At 39.0% G+C, this 13,739-nt stretch overlaps 1 protein-coding gene across 2 annotated transcripts in view; it reads right to left on the reverse strand.

Annotated features, from left to right (window-relative positions):
- Positions 1–567: 567 nt before the first annotated feature.
- dagla (diacylglycerol lipase, alpha) overlaps positions 568–13,739 on the reverse strand; it is a 34,328-nt gene continuing 21,156 nt past the window's right edge. The window contains exons 13-22 of one of the 2 annotated variants that reach the window (XM_087793763.1): positions 12,940–13,017; positions 12,745–12,825; positions 12,517–12,659; positions 11,608–11,676; positions 11,469–11,541; positions 11,167–11,378; positions 10,715–10,841; positions 7,447–7,625; positions 7,282–7,299; positions 568–5,335 (exon numbers count right to left, since the gene is read on the reverse strand). In XM_087793763.1, coding sequence (XP_087649889.1) covers positions 4,255–5,335; positions 7,282–7,299; positions 7,447–7,625; positions 10,715–10,841; positions 11,167–11,378; positions 11,469–11,541; positions 11,608–11,676; positions 12,517–12,659; positions 12,745–12,825; positions 12,940–13,017 — 2,061 coding nt within the window. In that variant the 3' untranslated portion in view covers positions 568–4,254. The remainder of the gene's footprint in view (positions 5,336–7,281; positions 7,300–7,446; positions 7,626–10,714; positions 10,842–11,166; positions 11,379–11,468; positions 11,542–11,607; positions 11,677–12,516; positions 12,660–12,744; positions 12,826–12,939; positions 13,018–13,739) is intronic. The other variant, XM_087793764.1, reaches the window with a different exon arrangement.

Here is a 13,739-nt window from a genome sequence, read left to right on the forward strand (position 1 = left end):
ACAATATTTAATAAGGAACATGAAATGAGATTAAAATAAAAACAAGTGTCATGTAGAGTAAAATAAGGGAAACATGAAGTTGCTACTAGACAGTGATTTTGAATTCAACATTAGAAGTGTTCATGATCCAGACAGTAAGAAAAGAAAACATTCATTCATATTATGTTACCAGGAATAACATTTTATTTAATTTTAACTAAGAAAATGTAGGAAATGGGAACTCAACTAGGACTATGAACTCAATCAAAGTAAAGAAATTCCATGGTCTGTAGAAGTGCCATTTATTGAAATAGATAATTGGTTCTTCTATAAGTTTTTCTATTGCTTATATTGTGAGTTATCTTATTTCATCCTTGCAATACAATTTTGTGTAAAAGGGAATAAATATTCCCTATTTTTATTTCATTTGTTTCAAATGATGTAATTGTTCATTCCATTAAAATAACAAAACTATTTTACCACATAGAGAATCCAGGAATAAAAGCAAATCTTCAATTACCACAGTTAAATGACAAATATATAACCTTGTGTCATGACAAAAAGAGTCTTTTAATGAAAGACAAAATGTATCTTGGTTTGTTTATTCCATTTCAGGCAGGGAGGGATTAAATACATTCTCACTGTGGGTTAAGGGGAAGCAAACCAGGTTTACATGGACAAGACAGAGTTGAAATATTCTTTCAATTCAATTTGTTTTCTCTTCAACACTTTCAATAAATTATTTGGGATGAAATATTTTCTTTTAAATACATCAATGTTGGCATCTTTTTTATATAGTATCCTTATCGTTATACAGTTTTTCTATATGACTTTATTGGAATTCATTCTTTTTAAATAGACATCTGCATAAATAATTACACATAGAAGATGGTGCTGTACATGTTTTTGGTGGAAACCACGACGCTGTCAGTCAGCACTGTTTGTGTTTGACCAGCAGACGGAAACGCTACTGGACATCGCTGCTCTTCGCCACACTGCCTTCTGGGTAGGACGTCTGTGACTGGCAGCTGAAACTAGCAGACTGTGAACTGGTAGAAAGGTTTAGCTGCATGTCGGCTCGTGAATCATAGCAACTACAGGTTCGTTGGTCAAACTGCACAAACCTAAAACAGCATCACATTTGTTAAAAAAAAAAAAAAAGAAGATAAAATGAGCATATTATTACCATGCTGTGGTTGAATGTCAAATACGTATCCACATAGACAAAACCAAAAAATTGAAATATACAACTCTACATGGGAAAAGTCCAAAATAAATGTTCCCCACAGTGTCCCAACAACAGAGTAAAAAAAAAACAACTGACATCAAACCAATCTGTTGCAATAAAGAGAATACCATCAAATATAGCAATAAAAGTGATAATATCTGTAATAAATAATGCAAAATGTGAGCCACGGCTAACACTTGGTGACGTGAACGATGTGCCACATATGTAGAAAGACATGATGTAAACGTAAGAGCACATTGACTGGTTTAGTTTCAACCTGAACACACAGATTTGAACCAGATTAAAGGGAAGCAGAAAACCTCCACATCCTTGTCGAGCAAAAGCACCTTGAGAACACGTTTCATATTCTGGGGAATGATCCAGTCCTGGCGGAGAACCTTCAGGCAAAATTAAGATCATCTGAGAGAATGTTTGAACATAAACAAAAAAAAGGTTGATCTTGAAATAAAATTCTGTAAATTGAAGACTAATATTCGGCAAACATTTTATGGGATTTCTTCACAGATCTAAATCTTATCTTGTGTAACTATGAGCATGAAACCCTCTAGAACACACCTGGGCAAAGTGCGGCCCGGGGGGCCACATGTGGCCCTTTGACTGCACTCATGCGGCCCTCAAGAGGTCAGAGTAGAACAAAGACATTATTTCCGACAGCTTTCAATTTAATATTGAGTTTATAATTGTATTAACTCTAAATATATATATATATATATATATATATATGGATTTTTTTTTTTTCCTTTCTGATTTTTTTGTTTTTACTTTTATGAAAATGTCTTGCCAATCAAAATTATTGATCATATTTTGAGAAATAGGTTATTTTCCCATCCTTTTCTTTTACTAGAAAGGTTTATTAAAGTGTTTTGACATAGCCAGGTTTATTTTATGCTGATATTTCTTTCTTTACTATTCTTACTTGCTTTGTTTTTTCAAAGTTTTTCTGTCATATTTTAGCTCTTCGCTCCTCTCCTTTGGATTGACGGCCCCTCACAACACTCACAGTATATAATGTGGCCCCAGAGGAAATTTAATTGCCCACCCCTGCTCTAGAACGATGTAGCTACCAATCCTGCTAACAGTACTCCCATTGAATGGATGTCCAAATGTTACCCAGCGTAACAAAACATAAACATCACTCCCATTTTAAAAAGATCGTGAATGATCAGTTTCAACTTTTGTTGTGTAAATAAACCTAAACCCTTGAGATGATTCTTGGTTTCATTGTTGATGCCAGAGATGTCACAGTCACATTCTTCGTTTAATAATAAGGCTATATATTTTTAATTACTTGCACACTCTCTGTTAAATCCGCGTGGACACCTCTGAGTGGAAATATCTCCCTCGCAATTTGATCCTCGGCGAACATTCTTCCGAGGCGGCCTCTCTGTGAAGGACGATCCAGGCCCACGTTTCAAACGTCGACGATCAGAAAACCCGTTTCAATAACTTGGTGTCGACTCTACTCTTGGCACCTCACTCATATTTTTAATGGACGAACGTAACAGGAGGACGAAAAGTAGAAAAACGATTGACCTGATTTGAGTCACACACTATAGACCAGGGAACTCAAACGACGAGATATTATGGCCTGACGCTAGGAGACCAGACGTGTAAAGAGTCAAGAAATGCCTTGAAAACCCTCATGTAATTTCATGGTAAAGGAAGATATACCTTCTAAGCCTGTACTTAACATTGAGATGAAGAGGATATTTTCAGTGTTTGGTCGACGTTTTTGCATCTATGTTCAGTGGATATGACCAAAAGTTAAATATTTCCGGGTTAGTTTTCTAACCTCATAGGCAGCAACTTTTTTTGCAAAACCCACCAAATCAATCCAATGCTAATAACGGCACCGACTCGTTGCAAATACACATTTTCACACCGACACTTTTCTCACGTTCTAAACTAATCGATATCTACTTGACACTCTTCTCGGCTCCTTTTCGAGAAATGGGAGTAAGTGTTTACATCGTCGTTGAATGAAAAAGTACAAGCCATGCTACTCTGAGATGCCGAAAAAACATGCAGCTTGACATGTGGGAACATGGACAGCAGCTCCCTGAAAGTAAACCTACAGTCGTGAGGAAACTAAGTTGGTCGTTGGCGCCTGTGATGTCGGCGAGCAGCCTTTAACTGACCCTGTCGTCGAGGGCTAATGTAACAGTCTAGACTCGACACGATGGCTCGACCATGAGATAATAAAACATGGCCCCGGTTCCGTGTTGACTGATATCCACGTACAAAAAATAATGACATTTACAAAACAAACATATTTGGCAATAGAAGGAGTTACATTTTTGGCAGGTGGGTGGAGGATTGAGTGATCTGTGCAAGAGTGTCCAAAGGTCATTCTCTGCGGGCGCAACAACATCTCCTTTTGAAAGAAAATGACAACATTAGTCATGCACTATAAATAGTCAACAAAAATAAAAACCCACAAACATCCATAGGCGTCTGTAATTACTTTTTCACAATCACTACTTTTTTTTTTCTTCTTAAGACACATGAACTCTCACCAGAAAATAAAAAAAAAAAATAAAAAAAACACACTTTCTCTTTCTGAAAGTCTGAATAGACCTGAGGAACACTTGGGAACGTTGTCTATTGATTGGCGTACTGTGTGTGTGTGTGTGTGTGTGTGCATCTTCACATTCCTGAAATCAAAAGGAAAGGCTTGATGTCGGAGCTGCTGATGGTCTACGAGCCTCTTCTTTCATCACTGCTCATGATGGTTCCCCCCCCGGGGTCGTCGAGCGGACGCATCTCTTCACAGGCGAGATGACATAGTTCAGGAATGGCATCGTGAAGCTACAGTTGTTCTTGTTTTGTTTTTGTTTTTTTTACCCGAAAGCAGCACAGCCCCCTGGCATGCAGAGAGAGGTAATCTTCTTTGAAAAAGTCATTGCAATAGTGTTGAACTCCTGACGATGGGTTCCATTACATTTCTGATGGGTGAGTGCATTCCATTGCATGCATGTTTCCTGTGATATGTTTTATTATCTCGACCCACTTTCGGAGTAGAACCACTACACCATGGAGGACAGCGTGTTCTCCTCCCCGGGCGAGTGGCTCAGGCTGGATGTCCGCAGGGGGAGTATGGCGGGCGGGGCGCACTCGGCGGGCGAGAGGTCGTTGAGCTCCTCGGACGACGACAGCGGGAAGGACGGGGAGAGCGAGATCCCCGAAGACGGGTCGGCGGAACCGGCGAAGGTGCGGGGAGGCTTGGGGACCAGGTTGGGCTCCAGCGTGGCCCTGGCCAGGAGCTGCTTGTCGTCCAACCCTTGCGTCTCGTCCAGACACTCGGCCTGGCCCAGGGAGCCCCGGCCGGACTCGGACTCGCAGTCGGACAGCTCCAAGGGGGGCGAGCTGCTGCCGTCTAGTCTGAACAGCGAGTCCAAGTATTGGGCGAACTCCAGAACCGCCCGACTGGGGTTCCCGTTGGACATCTGCGACGGAGGCGTGGAGTCGGCCGGTCTCAAATCGGCGCTCATGTCCATCTCCCACAGTTCCTTCTCTCCGTCCAGGGATTTCGATCCCACTTGGGGACTGAGGGGGGCGTTGGGGGTGCTCCCGGGGCTATAGATGCCCGGTATTCGTTGGTGATCAATAGTCATGCGGTGACCGTTGGGCTCGGACTTGACCGTGGGCGTCAAGACGTTGTTCATGAGAGCCGGCGACTGGTGTCCGCTGTAGTAGGGCGTGGCCGGGGACAGCTGCATGGGGTAGTCGGGGGTGGAGGTGGATTCCAGGGTCGGAAAGAAAGGTCCCACCTCGCCCAGGTGCTCGGGCGTGGCCTGGCAGAGACAGTCCGCGGCAAGCAACTCGGTGCGAGAGCTCAGCGACGGGTTCTCCTCCGGGATGGTGGCGTCCAGCGGGAACGGGAGGCCGCTCAGCATCGGCGAGCCCCTCAGCGCGGCGGAGGAGCGACGGGAATCCAGGCTGTAAAGAGATTCTGCATCTGAGAGGCTTTCCATGACCGCGAGCGGAGCCTTGCGGTCTCTCAGCTCCACCGTGAGGCGCTCTCGAGCTCCCCTTAGCACCACAGGTACTGGAGGAGGAGGGCACTCGGAGAAGCCGTCCAGAGAGATCTCGGACTGGGCACAGGAACTAGAGGAGAGGAAAAAAGAATAGTGACAGGACACTAAACAGACGACGTACAACAGACTAAAGAAAGATACGAGAAACGTACTAGAGAAGTTGGTTAACCTGCTGATCCTCAGATAAATATCAAGAGTGTCAAACTCAAGCACTCAAGGGGGCAGAATTCTCAACAGGGGTCGGAAATTAAATGCATTAAATGGTTTAAAGCTGACTGACTTAACAGGAATTGGAGAAAAAAAATGTGCCTTTTGTTTTAACTCTTGATGCCATTTCTAGCATAAATCATACCTGAGGTAAAAATACTACTTATTTTGAGACTAGGTAAATGTAAAGAAAAATGTGTAACATCATCAAGATTGAAAGTGTACATTATAATCTTCATTTTCATCAATGTCACGTTTTTATATTTTATTTTATTATTTCAATAGCCGTCGTGTAATGATGGGCGTGTTGAATATACTGTATATTATATAAATATACTTATTTAAGAAAATGAAATAAAAATATAGTTAAAAAAACATTTAAAATCCTCCTTCAACTCTGGATTTCCTCCTCAAAGCATCTGCTTTTCCATCTGTCATTGAAGTTTTTTTTTCTTTTTTAATATCCAAGTTCTTCTCTTGCTAGAACACAGCCTCTGGAAAAGCAAATACTAATCTAAATGTGATCTTATTTTATTTTTAATTACCATTTTTTAAGCAAACTAAAGACATTTCAATCTCTTGCTGGCTGCAACAAATGCCGGATTTTGCCCCTTGGCCTTGAGTTTGACGTATTAAATAAACACAATTATGTGAGATGCGAATTTAAAACCCAATCGTGATCGAACTCCTGGTTGGATGTTGATGAGACTAATACATCATTTGTATGACAATTAAACTCGTCTTTTAGAATCGAAGACACATTAAAGACATGCGGTTTAAATACTTTTGAGTGTGAGGCCAATAAGAAAATACACGTGTGATCTGATTTAGTATTTCAACATTGATGCCATTTGTATGGAAGTGTATCAGCGCCGTCAGAATATTGAATGATTGAATTTAACATTTCAAATGCTGAAATTAAAAAAAGTATGGAAGAACTTTTTAATTTTGATTTCTTTTAATTATTATTATTTTTATACAATTTTTAAAGCTAAACAAATTCAACCGTTTAATTTAAAGAATACACCATACTTACCCTTCACCTGTAAAGAGTTTACCTTGACGAAAAATAAATCTTATTAACTTGTCATAATCTACTAAAATACATTTAAAATAATTTAGGCGTGATTCTGTTTTTATGGATTATCGATCGTTTCGAGATTATGTCAACATTTTTCGTTTTTATTATTATTTCACAAAACACAGTGGCACTATTATACATTTCTACATTGAATTTAAAAGGATATAAAAATATATATATATATATATATTTTTGAATAATAATAATCAGAATATGCAAAAAAAACATTTATTAATTAAATAAAAATGGTTTGATGAAGAAATTACTGAGTTTAACTATTTAAAAATATATGTCAATGCTTAAAAAACCTTAAATAAACGATTTAATAAAAAAAGTTTCAACATTTGATTTGTTAAATTACAGCATGAAATATACTGATGTCACTGATACACTTTCATACTATTGTCAAGTAAAAATGTAATGCATTTCCTCCATGTGTAACATAATGCATCTACGTCATGCAGAGTGAGTGTGAGGTTCAGGGGGTTAACGTAGAAAAGATGATACTGGGGAGACGTGACAGACACAAGTCTACTTCTAACACCTCTGGCTACAGAGAAGAAACACGACGTCATCGTCGTCAGGAGTCGACACCGACTTCAGACAAGGGTTGGACCACAGAGGGCGAGGAGGGAGCTCCATACTACCATACGTTGCAATGTTTCTGTGGTCAGACAGCGTGCATGCGTGCATGAGGAGGAGGCAAGAGTTAGTCATGCTTTCCTTACCGTAGCAAAGGTTTTTGTCTTTTTTTGTTTTGATTTAATATTAAAGCGGATGGGCGACAGAAATGATAATTTTGAGAAAGCAAAATTAGTTGATTTATTTGTAAACACATGCGATGATCCAGCGTTTTTCCAGCTGCAAAAACGAGCGAGTCGTCAAACACTAACCGAACACTGCTGTTCCTGCGGTGATGGACGGCAGGCGTCGGCTGTTTGGACGTCGACGTCGTCGTCGTCGTCGCGTCCATGAAGATGCTCTCGGGGTTCAAGTCCACCTCCGTCGGGCTCACCATGATCTTGGCTGCCGACAGCAAAGCAGTTTTTCCTTTGTTGTAGTTCTCAAGCACCTGGTGGAAGAGAATGGATTCACTTGTGAGTCTTCTCAATGGAAACAATGTTATTCTCAAGAATCCAGAAACTGCTCATGATATTTATGGTCAACAAACACATGATGTTTATAAATGAAACAGCAGAGGATCCCTGAGCTAAGTAATGCATATCAACTACTGACAGCTAGAACTCACTTGTTTCACAATAATACATGTTTTCGTTCAGTTTTCACAACACAAATGAACATTTTTACATACGAGACAAACATTCCAACGTTGATTAAAAAAAACCTGCTTTAGGTCCATTCTCAGCCTTCATGTTCTCTGAACACCTTCATTTATCTATCCTTCTATCTATCTATTAATGATCTTTTTAATTAACTTTTCATTTGAATGTCACATGAAAAATAATCCTTGTATTATTAAGAAATAGTTCGATTCTATACGTAATAAATAGCTGGATGTAAATAAATAATTCATATTTAAGTAATATTATTTGCATTATAAGTTGGCAGAACAAAACAATAAATAAAGCAAAAACACTCACTCAAGAGCCATCAAAAAAATTTGAATTCATTCATTATTTATACTGTATTTTATACAATTCGGCCAATCATGTTGACACTATTATATATGGTAACCAATTAAAAAAAATACATTTAGAAAGTTGGAATCAGAATATGAAACAATGTGTAAAAATAAATATATGTAATCATAAAAAATAAATTCTGTAAAATAATAAACATAAATTCAATTATTAATATTCAACAGTTTAATATATAAATTATTGTCAATATCTTTCATTTGACCCACAGTTTCCCAAAGCTGGAATTAAACCTGCAACCTCAATGTACCCAGGATGTATTATTAACCCTTTCATCTCTGCTCCGACCTGCACATTTGTTGAATTGAAAACACAAAAAAACGTAAAATTTGAAAGGAAAATAATTAAACAATGTTCTGCCCTTTGAAGAAATAGAATTTCGTTTTAATAAATCACCAAACAGTCCTGGTAATTGTAAAAAATACATCATATCTTGTACAGATTCAGCCAGACACATTATTATTATTATCATTATCAGACAACGATCATTGAGACGTTCCATAAAAAAGCCAAGAGCGAAGCTTCTCATAAACATGATCATATTTACGATCCAGCATTTTTAACAAAGTCCTGTTTCTCTTTATTCTGTATCAGGTATCAAAGTAATGGAAGATAGAAAAAGTTGAAAAAAGGAAATAAAGAAACAATATTTGGAATGTAAACTGCTGTGTAAAAAGAATGGTTTTGTTTAAATGTCGGTTCAAATCCCACAGATACAGCCTTTGACCCAGAATCCCACATGTTGAGGAGAAAGACGAACTGATCACATCGTAGTATTAATACTTGGTGGTAGAAAGAAAAAGTCTGATCTGACTTTTATTCTTTTTAAATCCCTGTGTAAGTGCTCGGTATTGTTTTTCTCAGGAAGTTTCCAGTTCAGAGAACAAAACAATCAACACTGATGTATGGCTTGGATTCCTTCAGGAGAGACTAGACCATGGAAGAATGTTCAACCTGGAAACCGTTAGCGTCACTGTGGGAAGTCTGAGGAGCAGAAGCAGGAATCAAGTCAATGCGACCGATGGGAGACTCTGACACGACTGACTGAGGAACGCATGAATCCTCAACAGATGGTTCAGAAAGGTGGTTAGAAAGTGACGGGACAGACACAGAAGACTGACAGGAATCAGACGCAGAGGTAACAGAAACAGGTTCAGGATCTGGAAGTGAAGAGAAGGTTTGAGAGAACAGCTCGGGTCGTTTCGGACAGTCTGGAATATACAGGTCTTTGTGGGTGGGGCAGGATGGATGAGGGGGAGGGTTAGAGATGGTTTCTGACTGAGGGGTTAGGATGTCAGGGTTGCTGATGGTCGGGTCGGTGACGTCGAGCTCCTCTGCAGTCGAGCGTTCCTGCTCAGACATGCCACATAACGGCTCCAGTACCTGCAGAAACATCATATGACACAACTTGAAGACTTGCGGCTACTGTGTGAGGTCAAAGGTCATGTGTGTTGAGAGAGGAAAGAGCCCGCCAGCCAACCAACCAAATCCAGTCGCTCAGAATCATCAACCCAGAGCAGCCCCTCGCGCACAGACAGAAGCAATCGAACCAGTGAAGAACATCACTTCCATGCATCCATTCACATGAATCACCTGTAGTTTGAGGCAGACATGTAACCAAAAACCCTAAAGATTTACTCAACCAGAAGCCAAATACTGTTAGTGTGACAGAGGAGTGAGTGTTTAACAAGTATAAAACATTCCTTGAATTTAAAAGAACACATAAAAGCAGACAAAATGTTTGACGAAGAGGAAGATAGGTGCCCATTATTAAGAGGTTTGTCATTTAAAGATGTCCATTTTTATTAGAAAAAAGGTTAGTTGTATGAGCGCTTCATAGAAATCAATCAAACATTGTTTAAAAATGTCTCTTTACTGATTTGACTTAAGATAGATAGATATATACATTTAAATTAAGATCTTTGTCAGTCTTTTTTTTTTCTTCAATATTCACTTTCTACTCCTTTACTCCTGGCATCAAATATGATCTTAAATTACTTTGAATTTACTAAATTTGTTTGTTTAAATTAGTAATATAAACAAGGCAAACATGTTTATTAAAAAAGTATACAAGAAAACGACTATATTTTATTATTATTTATGTTAATAGTTCCATGTTTGAGCAGAAATAAATGAATAAAGCATAAAGCAAAGCAAATAACCACATTTTATTTTTAAACAAGTTTCTTTACTTAATTAACTTTAATATACATTTAAGTTAAGATCTTTGCCAGCATTTATTTTTCCTTTAATATTCACTTTCTTCTTTCTACTCCTTCACTCCCAGCATCAAAGATGATTTTAAATTAATTTTGAGTCATTTATTAGATGTGTCTGTTTAATATAAACAAGGCAAATATATAAACTAATCAAATATACTCATTTTCTTAAAAACATTTAAAAAATGTTAATACTTGTGTGTTTAAGCAGAAATAAATCAAATCAAAATAACGTTGTGAATGATATGATTAAGTGTCGTCGACACAGGAAAAGGAGAGCAGACCTTGTTCAGTCCATCAATCACCATGTGAGGCATATGCTCATTTAGCATGGCAGGCGATATGATGACCTCGTTGAAGGCCTTGTTGTCTCCCCAGAGAGCAGAATAGGTGGGATCGTCCTGAGAGCAGCTGAGGACCAGAGATGAAGGGAAGAAGAGTCAGTGACCAGGAGGGAAAAACAACAAAACACAATTAGAGTTGAATTAAATAAAGATATTTTAGGTCCAGTTAAACTTAGCTTCTGGGATTTTTAAGTTGTGATTCAGATATTCTTCAAACTAATGAACTATTATTCATTTAAGGTATGATTTTTTGGGGTGGAGGGGCTAAAGAGGCATAAGAACCAATCAGAGCATCAGCATTATACAAGTCTGATTTGAGCGCTGCAGCTCTGAAGTTGTTAAAGGTCAAAATGAGGTTTATGGGTAATAAATCGTGGTGACAAAAGTCTCACCATGTCTCTGGAGGATGGTTGTGCACCACGTGAATTATTCGTCCAGGGGGGTAAAGGGGCGTCGAAGCTGAAAGTGCAATGCTGAGGTCACTCGGGTGGAGCCACAGGCGACTGTTGGGGGGCGGGACTGGCTGCTGAGGCTGAGGATCCTCATCCTCGACCGGAAGCTCCGATTTGGGGATGCACTTGGTGCCTCCTGCAATGATCCTCCACTGGAGGCACGGAATAAAAAAATGTGTTAAAGTCAAGTCACAAGTGCGGGGTCAAGGTTCAAGGGTCGGAGGGTGAAGGATTTAACTCACCTTTGGCTTATTACTTTTCTGCAAGACTTCCAGAAGGTGGCGTCGGAAACCTTCCAGTTGCGAGAGGCCGAGCCTGCGAGACGTTACATGTAGAGAGTCATTTTTTAAAGAGAGATTTTAAGGACATACAAGAACTTACCTCGGGACCAAGTCCTTTCCCAACACCACCGATGTGACAAACTCTTTGGAGTACTCCATGGCATCCTCGCTGGGAGAATGAAAAACAATTATTAGACGTATCACGGGACGGGAAGACAGGCAGAGAGCAGTGGGTGTGAATGAACGACATTACAATTCGTTTTTTCGAGTCAAATACACTTTATCTCACAACATCCACACAGTTACCTCCTACAGCAGGCCAGTCAAACTCAATCACGAGTGGAAAAATTAATTTTGGCACTCCGGGTTGTAGGCCAAACAAAAATCTATATCAGTCTAATACAGAGATTCTACAGCTTAAGATAAATGTATCAATTTGAAATTAAATTTAAGATCAACTCGACAATCAACCAGAATTTAAAAATAAAAAAAAACCCACCATATTTATTACACAGGTTTTTTACACAATTTTACCCAATTGTTTATGTTTTTAAAAATGAAATAAAGACAAATGTTTATTACAGTTGAATAAAAAGTAATGACTCCAATTGTGCTGATATTTAAAAAGGTGTTATTTAGGTTCATGAATTGAATGACTTTTAAGAGTTTTTAACATTCAGCGTGCTCCATGTAATAGGTTCACTCTCAAATTATCTTAACTAACTCTACGTTTTTTCTTCTATACCACACAATGTACAAACTTTAACATCAGCTTTAATTTTATTGATGAAAACCATCATTTCCTAATCTAATCTTAAAGTCCGACATCTTTATAGGACGTGACATAAACATTCATCCACCTTCTTGCACATAAAATGACTTGATGTCTCAAGTTTGACACAATAGTCCAACAGGATTCTGGGTAATATTGATCATCAAGTATACATCAACCTACAGCCTTTTTTACGGAGGCTACAACAGACGATCGACTTCATGCTGGTTTCCTCACCTAAGAAGGCCTCCGGGCGGGGAGTAGGAGTAGCAGAGAAGGGTGGGGTACTGGGGTCTCAGCAGGAAGGACAGGATGGCAGCAGTGCCTGCGCCCAGAGAATGACCCACGATCACCAGGCCATAGTGCATGGTACCCTTGTTCTGCGAAAGAAAAAGTGATTTACCGTTAAATAATGGGGAGAAATAATTAGGAACGACGCGTTAAATGAAGCGGTCGTCTGCGTACCAGGTCCCTTCCGAAGGCTTGTGACAAGATCATTTCCTGCTCCAGTTTCTTCTTAATATATTCTGCCGAGTACACCATCCCCTGAGAGGGAGAGAACAAAGGAGAGAGAGAAGAGTCAGTTTCAAGATGAAGATAAATGTGGAGGCTCTAAATTGGTAAATGTAATGTAGGGTAAGTTTGGCTTTTTTAAACAACCTTGTGCCCGAGCCACGTCCCCTGCTGCTCCTCGACCGGCAGCCGCTCAGAATCCCCCGTCAGGTCCGTCAAGGCATCCTGGACACACAAGAACACACTGAGGAACGGGAACAGGTAGATACAAGGGAGATAAAGACGGTCAGGACAGAAATGCTTCACGTCAACCTCGATGGTCATTTAGTGATTATATAAAGAGAGGGAAGAACCATTAATATTTCTGCTCTTTATTCCCTTTTTTCTCCCTCTAAACCACTTTTTCTACTTCCAAGTGATCTTCATTCATTCATTATTTATTTATTAGTGCTGCTTTTATGATGTGTTTCGTCTTCCTCTTGAGTCATTGTAGTGTCTTTTATGTTCAGTAGCTCCTTTTACAGGTTTTTTATTCTTCTCAAGAGGAGTTTCTTTGCCAGATTCTAGTTTGTGAAAACCTTCACATTAGTCAGAATTTCTCATTTTTGTTGCTGGCGAGTCCACAGTTGAACTCATATTATTGGAGAGCTCGGTGGACAAAGTTTAAAACGAGCATGTAAGTATGTTTTAGAGAAATTCCCTCTTTTTCTACGTTTCTTTCTTTACTAGTTCATGTATTTGCAGCGATCTCACTTTTATAAGCCAACTTCCATCATTCTAGAGCCCAGGATATGATGGAGTTAAGTCACAGAAAATATTGTTCACTGAATGATGTGTAACAACAAGAGCCTCAAACACTCTTTTATTCATTTTAAATATTTCAGAAAGTTGAAAAATAAAATATAAAAAAAAGAAAGATTGGATGTCTAGATATTAAAATAAAGAAG

The sequence above is a fragment of the Callionymus lyra genome, chromosome 6 (assembly GCF_982586985.1).
Source record: "Callionymus lyra chromosome 6, fCalLyr1.hap1.1, whole genome shotgun sequence".
Lineage (NCBI taxonomy): Eukaryota > Metazoa > Chordata > Actinopteri > Syngnathiformes > Callionymidae > Callionymus > Callionymus lyra.